Genomic DNA, 20,219 nt, shown 5'->3' on the forward strand with positions numbered 1-20,219 from the left:
GAGCGGAGCGGCGCATCCCCGTTAAACACGACAAGACGAAAAGCCCCCCCGCCTTTCGGACGTGTCCCCGGTAGAGTAAATCGAGCGCCACTCAACGGTAAATGAGGGGCGTGGCCATTGCGCTTCCCCCGAAAGTCCAAAAGACGCGAGTTAAAAAGCGCTTTGATATTTCTATGAGGATGTCAAACCGCAATTTGTATTCATACATTTTAACCATGTAAAATATCAAGACTGTATTTTTTTTTTTTTTTTTTGGGGGGGGGGGGGGGGGGTTGAACGTATATATTTTATTTTACATTACAAAAAAAAAAACACAGAAAACATCAGAGATTTAAGTGTTATTATGTTAACAGCAAAAAAAAAAGTTACCACTGAAATTCCATGAAAATAATTCAATCTATTTAGCAAACTTAGCATGGCCAGTAATGACCATTAGATACACATCTTTCATTTTTCTAAGTGTGTGGCAGGTTGGTCATTCCTCCTCTGTGTCAATTGCCACAGCTGCTTGCAGCTCAGCCTCATACTGCTTCTTCAGCCCCTTCAGATACATGCGCAGGCTGTCGGGGTCCAGTCGGGAGTTTCTGGCCGTCTGCAGGAGGCGGGTGGCCAGGTGGTAGACGGCTCTCTGCCTCTGAGTTTCTGGATCGCTGTCATGTTGGGCCTGGAAGAATAAAACACAGGTCTCTTTATACCAGCATTGCTCTGATAGAAACCAGGGTTTTTTTTTTTTTTTTTTTTTTCCCAACACAAGAATATTTGTACTATCTGTCCTCGGACTCTCTCAGGGTCTGATATTATTTAATTTTTTTTGTGTTGCACACAATATGGGACGTACTGTAAAAGCAGCAGCTCAATGTACTCTATGTTTACGGTGGTTTACGGTGGCAACACCAAGGACGTAAGGGCGAATAAATGTGAATCTGATCTGAATGAACTTTACCATTAGCTGCTGGCTAACTTTAGAGGCGATTGCCTTTGCCTCTTGGATTATGCTTGAAGGAAGAGCCGTCATTTCAGCTGCTCTCAGACCTAAAAAGAGCAAAAACCGTTTTCAGGACAAATCTCAACAGGTGGACTTTTGAGATTTCACCGACTCTATACCGTAGTGCCTTTCTTCGGAGCATCCTCGATTCAGCAGAAATGTATACACCACGCTCTCGGCGCCGGTGTCGCCGCTGCGCGTGTGCCGAACCTCCATGTGCTGGTTCTCCACGTTCGGATAGAGAGGCTCCAGCTGGCACAGCTCAAGAAAGTGAGTGGCAAACAGAGTGAACGCCTGCGAACAGAAACGGGGAAACAGGACACAGCTGCGTGATCTGGTGATTGTGCATTCGTTTTATTGCTTCACTGTTGCCCTTAGAGATGTATCACAACAGAATACAATTTTTTTTTATGATTGTTATATTCAGAGAGAGGAGGGCAGGACTGTATTGGTGCATACTCTACCTTCAGGCTAAGAAGGAACTCACAGACTGAGTGACAGATACCGACGCCCTCCTCTGCACTGGTGCCGCGCCCCAACTCGTCTATGATGATCAGGGACCTGTCACTTGCATTGTGGATTATGTAGGAAATCTTTGGGAGAAGAAATACACAAGTCAAACGCAGATCGTGAGCGAGAGCAGCTCCGACGTAAAAGATGACATACCTCCTTCATTTCTAGCATGAAGGTGGAGGAGTTAGTTTCGAAATCATCGTCCACACCGATTCTGGTGAAAATCTGATCGGCCACACGGAAAGAGGCGTACTCGGCAGGAACAAAAGAGCCTGGAACAACAACGCAGGCGCTTTATGCAAACATCAAGTCAAATCTATGCATATTCTGAACAGCTTTGCATTCCAGGTCCACGAGACCCGTTTCGAGACTACACTAACAAACAGTGTTCTTGCATGTTAGGACTCCGACTTGTGTAGAACAGGGAATTTGAACAGAGTAGTGCTGTTTCAAATCACGCACGGCTGTCCTGCACTGACCGGAAATAAATAACCTCAACATGTGTACGCGGCATCCGCAAAAAAGATCTGCAGCTTTAATCGTTATTTTAAACCAGAAATCAACGTGTTTGCGTGCCCTGTGTTTAACACACTCAGTAAACACACCGAGGTGTTCAGGAACAGCTGCAGCTTCCTCAGACGCCTTAGTCAGTCAATTCTAATTGACTAATTAGAATTAGTCAATTCGCCCCCTTCCTCTACATAGCTAAGATGGCCACCGTTTAGGGTAAAAAAAAAAAAAAAAGCATTCAGTGTTTTACACTTCTTTTTAAAGACCGTTTTGAGTGCATCATCCTGGTACTTGCAGTGCACTGCGTGCTTCTGTACCGACAGTGCGAACGCACTTACGCACTCAAAATAATGAGAGTTAGTACACAAGTAGAACATCTGGAACACAGCATCGGAGATTTGCTGCTGACCTATCTGAGCCATGACCTGACACAGCGCCACCTGCTTGAGGTAGGTGGATTTGCCGCTCATGTTAGGTCCCGTTATGACGATGAAGTTGCTGCCCTCGGAGATGTAGCTGTTGTTTGATACCGGCTGCTGTCCTGCTATTCGCTCCAGAATGGGGTGACGACCCTGCTTGATGGCCAGCGTGTCTGTAAACTCAGGACGCACTGGAAGACACAGTAAAAAAAAAAATATAATAATTGTGTCAGTAATTTTTCCCACATAAGTAGTCTTTCATGCATTTTCATGGGTTGGTGAAAAAGCATTAAAATACAGCTGCATTGTACGAGCTAGTATTTGGCGTTTTTGTTAACCAATGCTGTGTCCATTTTCTATCTACAGTATATGATGTCATCTATAAAACTAAATGTGTACATGATGAATTGCACTGTCGTCAAAACAGATTCCAGAGAGGTGTGTGCAGTGGTTAAAGGCGGTTAGCTGCTCTGCTGGGGAGATTTGTCTCACGAGCACCACCTTATGTAAGATGGGTAATCTGAGTACAAGCTGGCTGGGATAGAAATGGGGGGGGGGGGGGCAGGCAGTCAGCACGTGTCTACGGAGAGACACTTTCAGACAGCTGAGGGCCAGCGCTCACCACCCACGTGGCTGATCGGGCCGGTGCTGCCCACGACCCACATGAAAAAGAACGGAGGCCAACAGAGCGGCCTGCACAGTGGAGCGCTTTCTGGCTGCCATGCGTGACTGGTTGGGTGCTGCTTTTTGTACATACAGCACTCCCTCAGATCACGACTTCTTTCATGTCAATTTGAGATCGCAAACTGAGGGTGATTCACACCTACCGTAGTCCGAGATGGTGCATGCATGGGCCAGGGACAGAAGCATGTCCAGCATGGATGCAGCATCAGAGAGCTTGTAAAGGCAGTGGATGTGCTCATGGATGGTGCTGAGGAGTTGACAGATCACCCTGTCCGGGGGACAGGTTCGATCAATAAAAGCGCTTGAGTGTAAATTATATCTAGCATAACAGCGCCCTCTGGTGGACACAGAGTATATAAACAACCTATTGTTCTAAATCAGCTGTCTGAATGAATAATATGGTTGTTAAAGTTCTTGTCAGCTAAAGAAATGTTCTTGTGAAATGACTGTCTGTCTTTGGCAATAAAATAAATTAAAGTTTATGGTTCGGAAATTTAGAGGCTCCAGATTGGAAGATTTCGGCATAATTACACTTATCTGCGGTTGGATAATAACACTACACAAATAAGTCATGAGATGAAATGAGCTAATCCATTTGTCAAAGATGTCCCGAGTTTTACTAAAAAAAGGAAGTTCTTTAGTCACGGATAGCCCCAGCACAAAGCAACCTTTCACTCTTTTGGTTTACTACACTACAACTAAGTGCATTCAATACATTACTGTGCATGTTAGTCACAAGATCATAGTCTCCAGTCCTCACACATAGGACATGTGAAAGATCTCCCTCAGGGCCTCATCACAGCGGCCGTTCATCTTCATCAGGTCTGCAGTGGTGAAGCCATAGTTGTTCCTCTGCTTGGTTACCTGTGACGTTGAAAGTACAGTTTTTTGGTGTCACAGTGTGGCAATTTATCTCCCTTCATCGACAGCTTGTTGCCCGTTTCATTTATGTCTTTAGAGGACCTTGATAAACTCGGAGGGGAATCTCCCCTCAGGTAAGACCGCTCCTTCAAGCTTCATCTGGACGAAAAAACCTCGAGCGCTGCTGAAGCTAGTGCGCATCGGCAAGCCGTATTTCTCCCCCAGCTGGTTCACAAGCCCTGTGTAGCAGAATAACATGCAATGTGCTTTTCAGGTACAATACATACAATCTACAAAGCAAAACAAACAAGCACATTTCCTAAATATGTGGCGTAAACACCTGCAATGTCGTCCACTATCTCGGTATAAGCTCTGCGGGCGATGTCGAGGAACTCATTGATGTTGGGCCGCACGGCGTAACACTTCTGGGTGCGCATGTTCAGGCTCCCTTTCAGGTAGGTGGTGTCATGATTGATCACCGTCTTGATTTGCTCCAGAATCAAGTCAAACCTGAGGTGGACACAAAAGGATGCAGTTTGTGAGATTGTAAACGGTAGTCAGTACATTTACTTTGTCAGACACGAGGCTCAGCACCTGTTGTCTTCCAGAGCAGTGCTGTACGCCTTGAGCAGAGCTGTGTTGCAGTTCTTCAGCACCATCTGTTCATAAAGAATGTTTTACAAAGGATTTACTATTTGCATTAAAAAAAAACACAAAAAACCCCAATACTTAGTACAGTGTTTTTAATGCACTAATGGTTTGATCATTCTATCCAATGGCTGTTGGATGATTTTGAACTTATTTCACAATACAACTAACACAGACCCTCAACCGTGGCACCAGGTCCAGTGTGTGTTTCAGCTGAATAACATGTGTAATCTTTGCTTCTGCAACTTGAACCTGTCGAAATACAATTAACAGTATTTTGTTAGTTAAAGTCTTTTAAAAATGACACACAGGCATTCACTTAAAACAAAGCGCTGCACATACCGTTTCCTGCTTTGGGATTTGGACGAGAACAGACAGCAGCTGGTCAATATCGAGGAAATGACCTATGGCTAAAGGGGACAAAACAGTCGGATAAAGCGTCATGCTCTCATCTTCAGCATGTCAAAATACTTCCAACTGTTCTGGCGCTCGTTCCTGACCATTCTGCAAGCCAAACAAGAGCTCCTCGTCCTGCAGCAGCTCTTGTACGGCGTCCAAGCGTATGTTGATGCTGTCAACATCAGCCAGAGGCTCCAGAATATTCGAGCGCAACCTTCTGGCACCACCGGGTGTTTTTGTGCGGTTGAGCACCCCGAGGAGAGTGTGCTCACTCCTACACGGAGAAGAGCAAATCCAGAGACAGAGCGAATGCATCCGTGATCACACAAGCACTTCATAAAGAGACGTCCTCTTACCTGTGGTCCCTGTTATTGACCACCAACTCCAAGTTGGTGGCAGATGCTGAGTCAATCATGGCCGTCTGTTCGCTCCCTCTGAAGCTCACTTTAAGAGACTTGGCAGCGTAGACAGAGTTCTGGAGGAACTCTAAGTATTTCAGCAAAGCAGCAGCAGCTGCGAGGCAATAATACCTAAACGAATAATGACATTGGGTGATTAAAAAAAATATATATATAGTGTTACTGTACATTGATTTTTATGAATCAATGTACTCAGCGGCATACTTAGCTTGCACTTCCATGAGGACTGTGCCAAATTCTGGCGCACACAGCTGCTGAATGTACTCCAGCCCTTTCCTCTCATTAAAATACTTCCTTTGTATTGCAGTGAAAGCTACACCCTGACAAAAAAAATAAATAAATAACAAAATGCTAAGATTACCTCACACTGACACATTATCATAGGTGTGGGATGTGCCAGCACTTTTCACGGTCGTGCTAACTAAGAGAAAGTGAGTGAACAAATGAGCACAAGTCAGCACTTTTCTGCTTTTTAAAGAGGACATTTGATAGAGACGCGTGTTTTACTCATAACGCATATCCTGCATTCGTACCGGGAAATTCTCCGTGATGAGCTTGAACAGCTTCGTCCCTCTCCCCTTCTCACTGGCTGTGTCCGGCATCAGTATTTCCACTGGCACCGAGATGTGAATCTTGGTTATGACCTTCAGAAGAGTAATATATATATATATATATATATATATATATGACACACCTAGTCCCTGTATTTTCTCTTCTGAGTGATCATTGTTGGCCCGTAGGATGTGCTACCTTGGCGTACGTCCCCGTGTCTGCAAACTGAGAGAGCACAAGCTCTGGAGATTTCAAGTTGAGACTGGCCATGCCGATTTCTCCCCTGGCCAAACCCCGGCCTTCCACCACGGCCACAATCACAGAGGCACTGGAGGTTGTGGACGCAGATGAGCAACTTGTTCCTGTTAAAAAAAAAAAAACACAAAAACCAGATCAACCTTTCCTCCAACATTTCTGTTGAAGTTCATTCAGTGGTGTCTGTGCAGAGAGGGGTGAACCTGTGGCCCCAGCGGACCCCGGGGTCCTCCTGAGTCCCGGTGTTCCTCCGTGGCTGTGTGAGCTGTCTGAAGTTGAAGTCAACAACAACGGTGTCCTCCCCGACGACAACGGTGTCCTCCCCGACGACAACGGTGTCCTCCCCAATCCGAAGCTGCTGTGGGACTGAACTGGTGCGTCGAAACAACATACGAGAAGACATGTCAAATATTACTACCGCAGTGCCCTTTAGCCTTTTTGGTACATGAAACATCACCTGAGGACACCCGGGGCAGACGCGGACCGCGGGCGGTGCTCGCACCGCTCTCGGAGGAAGCGGACGGAGGACAGTCGGAGGTCGTGTCGGTCGGTCCGCGCGTGGTTCGTCCGTATTCTGACGTGCCGCCGCCGGTTACCTCTTCGGTGCTGCTGCCAAACATTTTAAAACCTCACAAAGGCAGGTTAACGTACAAACACCGGTAGATTTTTTATTTTTTATTTATCGGTACGTACGTAAAATTCGGTTTGTTATACTTCCAGAAGAAAAACGAGGCCTTTGTGAAATGAAATTAAATCTCCCGGCTGTTAGCGAGAAATGTACCGGCGCGCGCGATTATCCTACGTCATCAGCTAGCATCAAGCATCTGCGCATGTCAATAACTTAATAATGACATCATACAGTCTGTGATTAACACGCATTACAATAATTGCACTTAGAAAACAACAGCTTGTTGATGAAGCAAGTGTTGATTAATTGATTGATTTTCTTGATTTGTCCAAAGGAAGGTTAGAGGAAAGAAAGCCTAATAACATTAAATGTATTTTTAACATCTTCAATTATAGCAATGTAAAAGAAAGACAGAAATAATCATGCAAATATTTAAAAAAATGGGAAAAAAAAAAAGAAGCTTCATGAGCCACTTTACTAAATTCAATTATAAATGTCATAGGCGCAGATTCTACATTTTAAAGGTGTGAATTTAAAGTACAGCAGCTATCTGAGGGAATAAGAAAGACAGGACTCGGTTCATTACTTGCTTTGGTATTTCACTTTTATTTGTCAAAGGGAAAAATTCAGGCAGGGGTTGTTTGTCAAGAAGAGTAGAGGACTTAAAAACCTGAAGCAAAGAGGTTGCCCTTTATTAATTTATTCTTGAGCAAACGCAATTTGTCCAATCAGCGCACCGGTTCTGACCCTTTTCTCCAGGTGACGCTTTTATTCTGAAAAACAAAATCACACCGGAAACGACTCTTTCACTTCCCCCCTGTGACTCGAGCAAAAAAAAAAAAAACATGGCGGCCGACACAGACGAGTGTAAATATTTTGTGAGAGAACTGGAGCGAAACGACGGCTGCGCCTTGAAGGTGAAGCAGTGCTACACGGGAGGTGTCGGCTGCGTGGTTTGGGATGCAGCCATCGTTCTCGCAAAGTATTTGGAGACGGAACAATTCCACGACGCGTCTCCGGGAGCGGACGTGTGGAGTGGCAGGACGGTGGTGGAGCTGGGAGCCGGGACAGGTGTGGTCGGTCTGATGGCTGCATCACTCGGGTGAGATGACTGGAGGGTCCGCATGTAATCATATTCATATTTGTACCTTTCCTGTCTTGCACTTTTATTTTTTTTAAAAAATTTTTTGTGCAGAAGCAACATTAAAATAAATGAATTTAATCGATAACTCTTGTTTTTTTTTGTTTTTTTTTAAATCAATTCCTACAGAGCAGAAGTTACAGTGACGGACCTGGAAGATTTGCAGACCCTCCTCAGGGAGAACATCCACGAAAACCAGGCACTAATCACCAGCGGATCCATAACTGCCAAGGTACTGAAATGGTTTGTACTTACATTTCCTTTTTTTTTTTTTTTTTTTTTTTTTTTTTTTTTTAATAAAGTGCTGAATCAGATTCCAACAATGTACATGAGCTGCATTCACCAAACGATAACTGTTTGATTTCCACTCTTCTTAAAAGGGGTGAAGATGCGTCCGAGTTCTTGCCTCCCCCACATTATATCCTTATGGCAGACTGCATCTATTATGAGCAGGTACTTTCTCGCTTTTCAGTCCCCTTTGTAAGTTTGAGAGTGCCTCTGCTGCGTTTCTCATCACTTATTTCCATACAGTCAATTGTTCCACTGGTGGAGAGCTTGAAGCTGCTTTCGGGACCAGAGACCTGCATTATTTGCTGCTATGAGCAACGCACAGAGGGCGTCAACCCGGAGGTGGAGCGGCGGTTTTTTGAGGTTAGTATCTAACCGTCGTTTTTTTTTTTTTTTTTATTTGTACTCCTCAAGTTGAGATATTCGTCACCGGTATCGCCTGATTCACTTCTTGTGTTATCTTGTAGTTGCTGCAACAAAACTTCAACTGTGAGAAGATTCCCTCGGAAAAACAAGACCCAGAGTTCAGCAGCCCGGACATCCACATTCTGCACATCCGAAGAAAAATCTAAATTATTTTGTGGTGAAATGTGTTCCTTTTAATAATGTGCCTGGAGAGCAGATAGAAAGTCTACTGAGCCGGTATCCTTTCAATTATTATTTTTTAAAGGGAAGTGTTTTATAATAGAGAAATAAATGTATCACTAAATACTGTCCTGATACAAGTTTGTTTTTTATACACTATAAACGAAATTTCCATAATGTCAGCGGTTTTATTGTTCTGTGTAATTATGGCACTGTGAAGCTAGATGGCAGACATGTGCAAGCACACACATGACAGATTCATCCTAAATAAAAATGAGTTGTTTAAGCAAGAGGAATCACAAAGAATGGACGTGGTCTCTTGTTGAGGATTAGTATTGCAGCTGCTTTTTTCATCTTAAAACCTCACGCAAAATAAAACTGAGCAGATGTGTATGTGCAGCATTCAAACGTTACAAACCCCCAGAGCACTGCCGTTGTTTTCCTGATTTAAGTGTTCAGAGGGATGATATTACATCATCAGGATAATATGTGTATGAAAATGTTCTGAACATATGTTGTCTCTCGAGACCTTCCTTCAGAAATGAGCACAGATTATATTTGCAACTTTTTCTTTCTAAATGGGAAGTGTGTGAATTCAGACGTTGTCCATCGGGAGCACCAGGGGGCAATAGTTGCTTAATTATGTCCAAACATTTAGTCTGTGCAATAGAGCAACTTTGTTTAGGTTTTAGGCAAATCGCTGATCCCACAATGAAATATTATCCCTAGTTGTGACAACATTGTTTATTTTTCAACATCAAGTGAAGTTCGAAAATATATAATGGCCTAAAATTTAAATCTTTATGTTTATATAGATTGCACGGTTTTGAAAAGCAGAGCCAACATAGTATATATACCAGCTTTTGCCCTCCCTGTGAGGGGAATTCCACCCAAAACCTCAGATTAGGTGGAAGATTACGGTCCTTTTTTTCAAGCATAAACCCATGAAGTACGCCCCACACTCCCACAGGCATGCAGGGGCCCCTCGCCGCCTTTCATGCTGCTCTCTGTTTACACAGTGGAGCTGTAGTATAATGAGCAGGGTGGCCTCTGACACTACTGACAAATAAAGATGTTAATGCTGAAGTTGACAGCATTAAAAGTCCCATTTAACATTAAAATGACTTCATAGAAGAATACAGCAGGAACCCAGTTTGAGGAGGTATGAATGAAACGCTCTCCATGGTCAGATTTCTCTGTTGTGATCCAGAGTACAGAGACTGAAATCGGTTCCATTCTGACAGGAACATCTGTAAAGACATATTACCACAGTATGTTAATATTCCTGTATTCAATCTTTTTTTGTAATTTCACAAAAATACATCTCAACATAATCACACTTTTGAGTGAACGCTTATAAATGTAAAAGTCCACCACCAGTAATCCACCTAATTGTGAAATGTTGGAAACGTACATGGTGGAGAAAGATGGTGTGTTTATGTTGACTTTAACCATCCCACCGCTAAACAACTGTAGTCCGGTTGATGACAATGGCTGTAACAAGAGGATCAAAGTGAGATTAATTATCCTTTTTTTCTACAGATACTATAAATAACTGCAGCGGCTCATTTAAGATAATCACTCCCTCTGGCCCTCCGCTGACCTCTCACTTGTTCCTCCAGCAGCTGGACTGTTACAGTCAGAATGAAGCTACTGTCGAGGTCTCCTCTGGCTCTGACCACGATATGTTCAGCTAATTAATCTGGCTCACAGCTGGTATTAAATCCTCGTCCCCCAGTGTGGTGTGGGGCGGGCAGGACCCAGAGGGTTCACTGGGGAGATTAGAGGGGTAGAGGGGGAGCTCCTCTATTCCGTGTCACCCCCCCTCCCCATCAATTTTCCTGTCTCTCTGGTGTTCTCTCCTCCTTGATTGTTAACCAAAAATAATGAAGTCGTTGTGGTCTGCTCCAGGTTGCCTAATTAGGCTATGGCACTACAGGGCAATACAGGGAGGCTCACACGGTAAATGAGGACAGCCCACACTGAAGCCACAGTGCCTCTGTAATCTGTAGCCATAGACACGTTACAGCTGATTCTGGTCACCACAACAACATGAGCATGTACATGCTGCATGCATCGAGACAGAATGGGGACGCTTTCTGCCAACAGATGGTGCTATTAGTAGGAATAACTCTTTACCTGTGTGGAAAACCTGCAATCAGAACAACACAGGAAACACTGATGTGCACCACACACTCTGCTTTGCTCATCAAGTATGGTATGACGTTAAAATAGTTTGTTTCTTGTAAGCGATTAGTTTTACAGCTGTGAGTGAAATTCACATGAAATTCAACCATGCAAATTCTAAAAGCTTAGTGAAAAGCATCCGAGCAGCTGCGAGGTAGAAGAGCAGCCCCCCCTCCAAACCAGATTGGGTGGAGGAGAGTCTGACTCCAGCAGCCTGTGTGGTTGTGCTAAACTCTGCTACATCACAGCCAAGTGACACAGAGGATCCTTTGTGTCACCATCATCCCGCTGCCTGGAGCCAAGAGACACTGTTCTAGAAAGGAAGACTCATTTTCGAACTATTAGGGAGTGGCTCAAGAATAGACATTAAACTGGGCTGATTAAAAATAGAAGAAGGGCTGCATAAATGTGGGACTCCTCTGATCCTGCAAAGGTGCCCCCCCCCCCCCCGACTACGCACTTCTCCTTCTGCACCTCCCTCTCCCTCCTGCAAAACTTTATACTGCACAAAGAGACAACGGGCCAGATGTCAGTTCCAAAAATTAAAGCATGTGGTTATCTTCCCGCTCTGTCTTACAGTCTCCATCTGGAATGATGAGACACAATAATAATTGGTGGCGTTCAGTGGATTTGTGAGCAAGAGGTGGTTCGGTGCCAGTGAAGCAAAGCCTGACAGGACAACTAGCTTATAGAAACACAATGCCGAACCCCCCCCCGCCCCTTCACTGACCCACCCCTACAGGGGGAACAGGAGGAGGGCGGGGGGGCTGTTAAGACAGCTGTGCTGCAGTTGAGGGGGGACACAAATCCAGCACTGTGAGAATATCATGCACATGTTCCCCTTCTTCCATTCTCAGTGCAACACTATCAGCACTCTAACACTAACAACTCCTATTAGTCTTTGTGGATCATATTAGGTTTTAAACTTGTATGGTTAACCCGTGTATGATGTATATATGGTCGTTGTGTGGGTCAATGAAGAACCGACTCCGACATGCCTTCAGTAAAAATGTAATAGTTTATTGATCCCTTGCTTGAAATACCACAGTTTTTTGTTGAGACTTCACTTCCTGTCCTCACGGCATTCTCGTGCAATGATGTATTTGTCATTATTTGGACGTGTGGTGGCCGAGCACAGAGGGGAGAATCGCCAAGGGGAGGAGGAGCAGTCTGTGTGTAATGTTTCCCTGAGTCATTACCTCTCAGAAGTCTGAATCTGGACTGTGTGTGTGTGTGTGTGTGTGTGTGTGTGTGTGTGTGTGTGTGTGTGTGTGTGTGTGTGTGTGTGCACGCAGCAGCAGCAGGAGTGCCTGACTTGCCGTAGAATCTATGAGTTCCTTCCTTCCGAGCCCAAACTGTTGTTTAATCCAGATGAACTGTCACTCGACACACTGACTCTGCTGTAATTAGGGCGATCTTGTCGGATACACAGATGTAGTCCGTCATGGAGCGTGACAGTGTGGTGGCGGGCTGCTGAAGGAAGCCTTTGAGGTTGCTTCGCTCGGATCTTCATCATCCTGTCAGTCAGTCAGTGTGCGTGGAGGCTCGGAGTGAGTCCATGTGTCTGGTGCTGGGTGAATGACTCCTGTCTACATTACAGCTTGCTGCCATGTTACAATCATACTTTAGTGTTTCTGTGAGTGCTGTGGAGGTTATGTAAAGCTCCACAACAGATGCTGCATGACAAAGGTCAGCGTGGTGTGTACTGTACGAGAAGGCAAATACATCGAACAAACAAATGACCTCCAAAACATCGAATTGATTTCAGTTGGCTTCAGAAACAGATGTACTTGGAAATCTGTTTTCTTGCAGCCGGGGGACTCAGGGGACCTCGAACTGCAGCACCATTTATAATTCGTGCCCCTCCTTTTTCTATTCTGTAGCGCTGCTCACACCTGAATGAAAGATGGTTGACACTCAGCTCGGATCCTCTTTAGTGTCTGTGTGTTACAGCTAGAATGACACAATGCAGAAGTCCAGGGACAAACTCACACAGCTGTTAAACATCTGTCAATCCTCAAGAGAAATATGGGGACAAATTTCAGGTTTTCGCATAATGGAATATAAATAGAAGCCCAGAGGCTTCAAAATGTAATGGGACTTGGACTGGATGGTGGGAAAACAAACATGATTATAGCCCAGTCAAACTGTACGGTTGTGTCGGTTGTGGCTTACATTATGAAGTTAATGCTTGTATGAGCACTTTGTCTATCTGTTAACAAATTGGTCATGTCAGGTGGACTTCCAAGACTTCATAATAATTTTCTGCTTCTCTGAATTGGAAATTTCACCACAGTAAGTACCCTTCAGTTGCAGATATGAATGGAATGCGTTTTGGACCGATTCCCGGAGTGCACCTTGGACTTCGCAACCTTAAATTTTCTACTTCATTTAGCTGGCTTGTATCACAGCATCTGCCCTATTAAAACCACAACGCTTTTTGAACATTTATTTCGAGGTCAAATCTGCTCTAAAACACATCATCACAAACTGCAGGTCAACACCTGCAGCAGAGCAAGAAATTGGCGCATCTCTGTACGCCAACATTTACAACGTCATTCATTCAACGTCAACCTCAGCAGGAAACTCATAACAACTTTCAGCCACTTCCGGACCTGTTTGAAACTGAGCTCTGTGGGAGTTCATTGTTAACAGCGCCACACTCAAAGAGAGACTACACAAGGTGCACAGGAATCAACCAGGGGACACATAGCAAGAGAGGCTTCGTAACCAGAGAGGCTGTCTTACTGTCCTTGAGGATAAGCAGCCACTGAACCAAGCTGTGTGACCTGTGGTTTACAGTAGGTGTTCCCTACTACCATTTGGCAGATAAATAAACAGCGTTAATAATGGTGTCTGGCTGCGTGCACAAGAATATGCATCACAAATCTTCCAGTGAGTATCTAGCTGGGTGTGGCTGTTACACCGAAGGCCAACATTAAGCCTGCAATTCAAGGCCCACAGTCAGAAGTATGATATTACTGCTACCTGCACTCTGCAGCTGGAGTTGAGAGGAAGTCAAGACAAGAGAGGAAGACAGACCACACCCCCCCCCCCCCCCCCTCCCCGAAAACCACAAACCTAATTCAGGCTCGGTTTGCAGGCATGGGAGGAGTACAGCTATAACACCACCCGCAACAGTTATTCTTGAGCCGTTTGAAATTTTTGTGAAGTTGACTAATGAAGAAAAAGCCGTCATTGCAAAAAAGAGAAAAAAATTTGGCGCGTTCCATTATTGCGGACATTTGCGTTCACAGTGACCGGGGCCTCTTTCGATTTCTACCCACTCTTCCTCTTTCCATGTTGAATAGAGGAACTGGCTGGAAACTAGCAGTGCAGTCAGCCACCTATGTGATACCAAAAACACCAGGCCACAATGGCAGCGATCCCATCAGGCCACTGTCACAGCCACCACCCCAACAAACAGTCATTCTGGCTGTCAAAGCCAAATTTGTCACATGCCTTCTTGTGCAAACCACTAACAGTATTTCAGCACGCCTAATTTTGGGGAATTACAGCATCGGTGACTTCTAAAAAACAAGTGCTTTGTTGTCGTGATTATCATTAGTGAGATGTTAATGGAACTTTTTTATTTTTCAACTTTTGCAAACTCTTATCCCATCTAATGCTTCATGAACAAGAAGAATGAGGTTCATTACACAAAGCACCTATCGCCGAGCTTCCTTCTATGACCTGAAACCTCATTCCTAACCTTTCCTCTCAGGAAGTGTAAGGAATTCCAACTGAGCACAGAGGGAGTTGACACAAAGGCCAGGAGGTCTCATCTTTACTGAGAGGAGGTCATTAAAACTTGCTTGCGGTCTCTGTCCTTGCCCCAGGGGCCCCAGTGTTGCCAATAAAGCTGTGAGGATCATATGGTTGTAATGAAGTGGTGGGAACCAAAGTGGCCATTACAGCCCAATTAAGCTGCCATCAGCGTCTAATGGAGGCCCTAGACCAAGCTCTTACCGAGAGAGCATGTATTTACAAAGACCCTCCAAAGCTTGGACACTTTCTCGATTTGCAGTGTTTCTGGCTGATAATGTTAATTAATGTTTCTCCTTTTTCTCGAGCATTTAAATCCCTGCTGCGTTCAGTGTGCGGGCTGTGCGCAACATCTTCCGTAGCAGCAGAGTCATATCTGTCTATGTCACCTGACCTGTCTGACGGAAACCTCTGTGGTGTTAAAGCAAACATCCTGAGGCCTCGACGGCAACTTGTCAAGCACCAGTTTTTCCACACAACGAATGCCACCGTGATGAAACGTGCGCTGATGCAGATGCAAGAACACGCGAGGATTCAGTGTCTGACTGCAAACGCTTGAGAGAGAAACTCCCGAGCTTTACGAGCAGATTGCATAGTTGCAGTTTGTGTAAAACAGCGAAGACACAGAGCGCTTCAGTATGCCGAGCGGAACGGTTCGAGGAAATCTTTGGAATCATGCAAACTAATCTTTTGTAGCCCTAAACACAGCAGTCAGGCCACTTGTGACCATCAATCATGTCTTTGTCTGGTATGGAAAAAAAAAAAATCCTTGTTAATCAGCTTTACTGGTAACTAAAACATTCCTCCAATGTCTCAAGGTTAAAATGTAATTTTAGTCATACTTTTAAAAGGAACATTTCACAAAAAAGTTTTTACTGTACATTTTTTTTTAATTTTTTTTTACAGTAAAACATGCTGTATTTATGCATACTAAAACCGGGAGGGGGGGGGGCAAATGACTGTTTAGAAGCAGGAAGAACGTCCGTGTATTAGCAGAGTAATACTAGTTAATAATATAGACACCATCTTATCTTCCTGCTCTACCTGTAGGTGCTAACCTCTGGAGTGTAGGCCAGATATCACACTCACGATTGATAGCAACACTATGCTTATTATAAATTTGTCATAGACATTATTTTTAAAAGGATACAACAATTATGTTAACATGGTCCCATCAGCAGTTAATGACCTAGTGGAAAACCTTATTTTATCTCAATCAAAGAACATTGCTCACGTTAGTATCCTATAACCTATTTTATTTTCTATTTCTCAACAGCAGTGCACTCAGACTGCAGTTATATTGAATAAAAAAAACAAGAGACTTTTAATGCCGGTCCCAGGCAAAGCCAAACACAGGAAGTCACAGCTGACAGCTCAGCATCAACCCAACTGTGGCTCGCAACCAACATGCAACACTCAAAAAGAATTCACAATTCAGCTGTATATCTCCGCCGCCCCTCCGACTCTCATGCAAACTATCATGTGGCTCTGTTGTTGTTCCAAAAAGACCAGCAGTTTGGACTTCCTGTTTTGTACATTTTTCCCCATTTACTGGCAAGAGAGCTGAAGCCATCCAGCTTAGTGTGAGGGTAGACATTAAACAGTTCATGAAGAAATCTGCCCAATGTCACTCAAACCCAGGACAATTTTAACACTTCAGACTTTGAGCTAGAGTACTTCCCATATTTTTTAAAACAACTTGTGTGTGTGTGTGTATGTATATATATGTATAAAGCACTGCTGTAAAAAAATAAAAGTTTCTCTCATGCCATACTTAAAATGGCTTCAGCCCTCACGGACCCAATCACACAAACTACTTTTAATCTTTGAAGAGACAGAGACAAAATGATTTAAAATCACCTTTTTAATAAGACATTACAATGACATTGTTCTGTACATGGTTCCCCCAGTCAAAATAGGAGTAAGAGCTGCGCCACAGGGTGTCATTCAACATTTCACCAGTAAACAGCTCCCTCTGACTGCACGACAGATGGACTCTGATGTAGGGTTAATGTACTTTCGTACTCATGCTACAGATATAGGCTATCATATAATGTCCCAATACTGAGACTAATCAACTGTGGTATCAGATTGACAGCTCAGAGCTGAATGACATTCCTTTGGAAAGATTGAGTCGACTGACTACGCATTACCCAAAATCAAAAATGCATCCCGACAAGCATGTTTAAGAGTTACTGGAGGCCTATTTGTTGAATATTCAGCACAATTAGGTATCAAGACATGACACGAAAGGTCAATCAGTTAACTATATAGCCCACATAAGGGTATTGGGAGGGGCAACAAAACATTCGAAGTAATTTTTTTCTGATGCCCAGACTGATGACGATGAAATGGAAGCAATGGTGGATTTTTTTGTCCTTGCTTTTTTTTTTTTTTCTCTCTCTCTTTCTCAATACCACTGAGAAGGAATACTTTTCATCACAGTATTGTGTTATCATGAATGTCAAAGTCCTTCAAGTAGACTACGTGACATTGAAGAGCTCTCGCCTTAGAAGAAAAAAAGATCCAAGTTCAATGCAACAGAGACTGAAGAGCCTTGAAACGAGCTTTAGTCCAAAAATGAAGATAAAAACTTCAGCTTCATTAGAAAAATTATATAAAACAGGAAAAGAATAGGCAAAGGCGGTGATCTCTGTGGCTTTAACCTTAGGACCAATTAATTCAATGTTCATCAAGCAAGCCCCAAAATAATGAATGTGATATAGGCCTGCTACGGAGTACAAGCAAACTTTAAGCCGGCAAACCCAGTTAAAGATAAATTAGTCACGGGGTAAACGTAGTATTAAAAATAAATGGGAGATAATCAACTTTTTCTTAACCATACTCATTTTGAGACGTTATTTGTTACTTGCAACTTTTATTATAGTTTTGACCTAAAACAGTCAGCACTCAATCATTAAGATTTGTAATTTGAGGTAAGCCATGTCAAGCCCTCATACAGTCCATCACCTGTGGTCGCACAGGAGGGTTGAACGTACCAATTCCTATCTCTGATGCGGGTCAATCCGAGCTTCTCTTGGATTTCATGTGGCTTCATGGCATCAGGAAGGTCTTGCTTATTGGCGAATATCAAGATGATGGCATCCCTCATCTCCCGGTCATTTATGATGCGGTGAAGTTCCTGCCTCGCCTCGTCAATGCGATCCCTGTCCGCGCAATCCACCACAAAAATTAACCCTTGAGTGCCTGTGTAGTAATGTCGCCACAGAGGACGAATCTTATCCTGGCCTCCAACATCCCAGACGTTGAACTTGACATTTTTGTAGGTGACGGTTTCCACGTTGAAGCCGACCGTGGGGATCGTGGTCACAGACTGTCCGAGTTTCAGTTTGTAAAGGATTGTTGTCTTTCCAGCGGCATCAAGTCCAAGCATCAATATTCTCATCTCCTTGTTGCCAAATATTTTTGAGAGCATTTTCCCCATTTTGAACTCTTGTGCATAAATACTTTGTTCCTAAGAAGAAAAGAAGAAGAAGAAGAGAAAAAAAAAAAAAAAAAAAAAAAAAAAAAAGTTCTGGTTTTGTGCTGATGATAAATCACTTAACAAATTTCCACTGATGGTGGAAAAAAAAAAAAAAAAAAAAAGTTCAAAAATGCATACACGTGTTGAAACCTAACAAAACTACGTGTGGACTTCTTTTTTTTTGTTTGTTTTCCCCACTTCAGGAGTCTGTCAGGATCCCGTTGAGTGCTGTGACATTTACGTTCAGAGGACCACAATGTTTTCGGGGCCTGTACACAACATGGCACGGTCAACACTTATTAACAAGTCGGCAGCAGCTGTTGCAGGACGTTCATTGTATTATTGCCCCCAAAACACGCACACACAGGCCGCCGCGGCGGAGGAGAGCTGCGGCCTCCGAAGCCTGCTGGACTTGTGATTTCCTCTCGGGTGTTTGCGTCTCGGTTGGCGGGTCCTCCTCAGCCCGGCTGCGCCCTTGTTCTCTTCACCAGGAGGAGGAGGTGGTGGTGGTGGAGGTGGAGGAAAAATAAAATAGGTAGCTTTCTGCGGCTACTCCATCAAAAAAAACAACAGAAGAAGCGTTTTGCGCCGGCCAACTTTCACCCCCGTGCTGGAAAGGAGGGGACGACTTCAGGGGGGAGAGACCGGGGGGGGTCCGGGAGGGGGGTGGTGGTGGTGGGGGGGTAAAAAAAAAAAAGGCAAACCTCCCGTCGGTGACTCAGCAACACATGTACACACTCACGGATCTCTTCTCCTCCTGAAAAAGAGATTTGAATTGGAGGGTCAGACAGCGAAATTACGAGCAACGCGACGGGCTCGTGGCTGTTGGAGACAGCTAAGGAGGCTAACATTAGCTCGCCCGAAGCTAACGCGCTAACGGCAGTTAGCGGCGGCGAACTAATCGCGTAAAATACGCGCCGCGACGGCGAAGCTGTCCGGCACCAATCTTTACGCGTTAAACGGTTAATTTGAAAATACAAAAGTGTTGTTTTTTTTTTGTTAAAATTTTTTTTTTACCTCCTATCTTCCCCCCTTCCTGTCTCGATAAATCCACCCAGCTCCCGTTCTTCCTCCTCAAAACTGGAGCTGGTCGCAGTGCTGCTACACCGGAAAGGTGTGGAGCTGCATCACCAGCCACTTCCTCCCGTCGGCTTCACTCAGTTTGCCGCCGCCTGTCTGGGGCACCTCGGTAAACAATAAAGCATCCACACTGGCAGGAATAAATCATAATAATAATAATAATAATGATGATAATAATAATTAAAAAAAAAATACAGTGTTCCGCCTCTTTGTTTTTTAAGTTTTTTTTTGTTTAATTTATAAATAATACAAATTAATGTTGTAACTCATTTTGAACATTATTTTCATAAACTACCTTATTCAGTATTAAATATGGATTTGCTTTTATTCCGATACATCGATAAATATGCATTTTATGGCGCGTGTTTTCAGTTTTAAATGTTTTTTTTGGGGATCTGATTGGTCCAGTGACTGATGTACAGGCTTACATCGCCCCCTTGCGGCCACACAAATTTTAGTCAGTCCCATGTGAGACTGTCAGTCACTGAGCGGAAATTTCCCCCCTTTGTCTGCTTTGACAGTCCTTTGTTTTGGCGGTGGTTGCTGGTCAGGTGTGAAAAAAAAAAAAAAAAAAATCCTTCAGACCCTGTAATTCAGTTACACACTGTAAAAAATATTCCCCTGCAAGTAAAGGTCCTGCATTAAAAACTTAAATTGCTATCTAACCCAGCTATTAGTTCTAAAATGTGCTGAGAGTGTCAAAAGTATATTGTGCAGTAAAAAAACATACTCTTTGTGTTTCACTATTATATGATATTTTTGGATAAATAACACTGCTGCATGAAGGTGTATGTTGCATTTTACAGCTATTTGTAA

General features: G+C 43.8%; 3 protein-coding genes across 3 annotated transcripts; 1 reads left to right on the top strand and 2 right to left on the bottom strand.

Moving 5' to 3' along the window:
- Positions 1-377: 377 nt before the first annotated feature.
- msh4 (mutS homolog 4) lies at positions 378-6,865 on the bottom strand. Its single transcript, XM_069152852.1, has 20 exons — positions 6,703-6,865; positions 6,449-6,616; positions 6,189-6,352; positions 5,972-6,082; positions 5,643-5,758; positions 5,376-5,549; positions 5,121-5,293; positions 4,963-5,030; positions 4,798-4,872; positions 4,567-4,631; positions 4,313-4,482; positions 4,075-4,211; positions 3,872-3,975; positions 3,255-3,379; positions 2,418-2,618; positions 1,652-1,770; positions 1,450-1,578; positions 1,105-1,279; positions 944-1,032; positions 378-664 (listed from the first exon to the last, which is right to left on the bottom strand). The coding sequence occupies exons 1-20, from the start codon at positions 6,863-6,865 to the stop codon at positions 476-478; spliced, it is 2,715 nt and encodes a 904-aa protein (XP_069008953.1). The 3' UTR covers positions 378-475.
- An 831-nt stretch (positions 6,866-7,696) lies between these two features.
- vcpkmt (valosin containing protein lysine (K) methyltransferase) lies at positions 7,697-9,014 on the top strand. Its single transcript, XM_069151800.1, has 5 exons — positions 7,697-7,975; positions 8,144-8,257; positions 8,395-8,467; positions 8,546-8,665; positions 8,770-9,014. Exons 1-5 carry the CDS (start codon positions 7,719-7,721, stop codon positions 8,872-8,874), a joined length of 669 nt encoding a protein of 222 aa, XP_069007901.1. The 5' UTR covers positions 7,697-7,718; the 3' UTR covers positions 8,875-9,014.
- Positions 9,015-16,685: 7,671 nt separating this feature from the next.
- arf6b (ADP-ribosylation factor 6b) lies at positions 16,686-19,451 on the bottom strand. The gene is made up of 2 exons (XM_069152179.1): positions 19,341-19,451; positions 16,686-19,080 (listed from the first exon to the last, which is right to left on the bottom strand). Exon 2 carries the CDS (start codon positions 18,282-18,284, stop codon positions 17,757-17,759), a length of 528 nt encoding a protein of 175 aa, XP_069008280.1. The 5' UTR covers positions 18,285-19,080; positions 19,341-19,451; the 3' UTR covers positions 16,686-17,756.
- Between the last annotated feature and the right edge of the window lie 768 nt (positions 19,452-20,219).

Source organism: Embiotoca jacksoni, unplaced genomic scaffold (genome assembly GCF_022577435.1).
Source record: "Embiotoca jacksoni isolate LCO1_2020_lvr unplaced genomic scaffold, fEmbJac1.0.p SCAF_18, whole genome shotgun sequence".
NCBI lineage: Eukaryota > Metazoa > Chordata > Actinopteri > Embiotocidae > Embiotoca > Embiotoca jacksoni.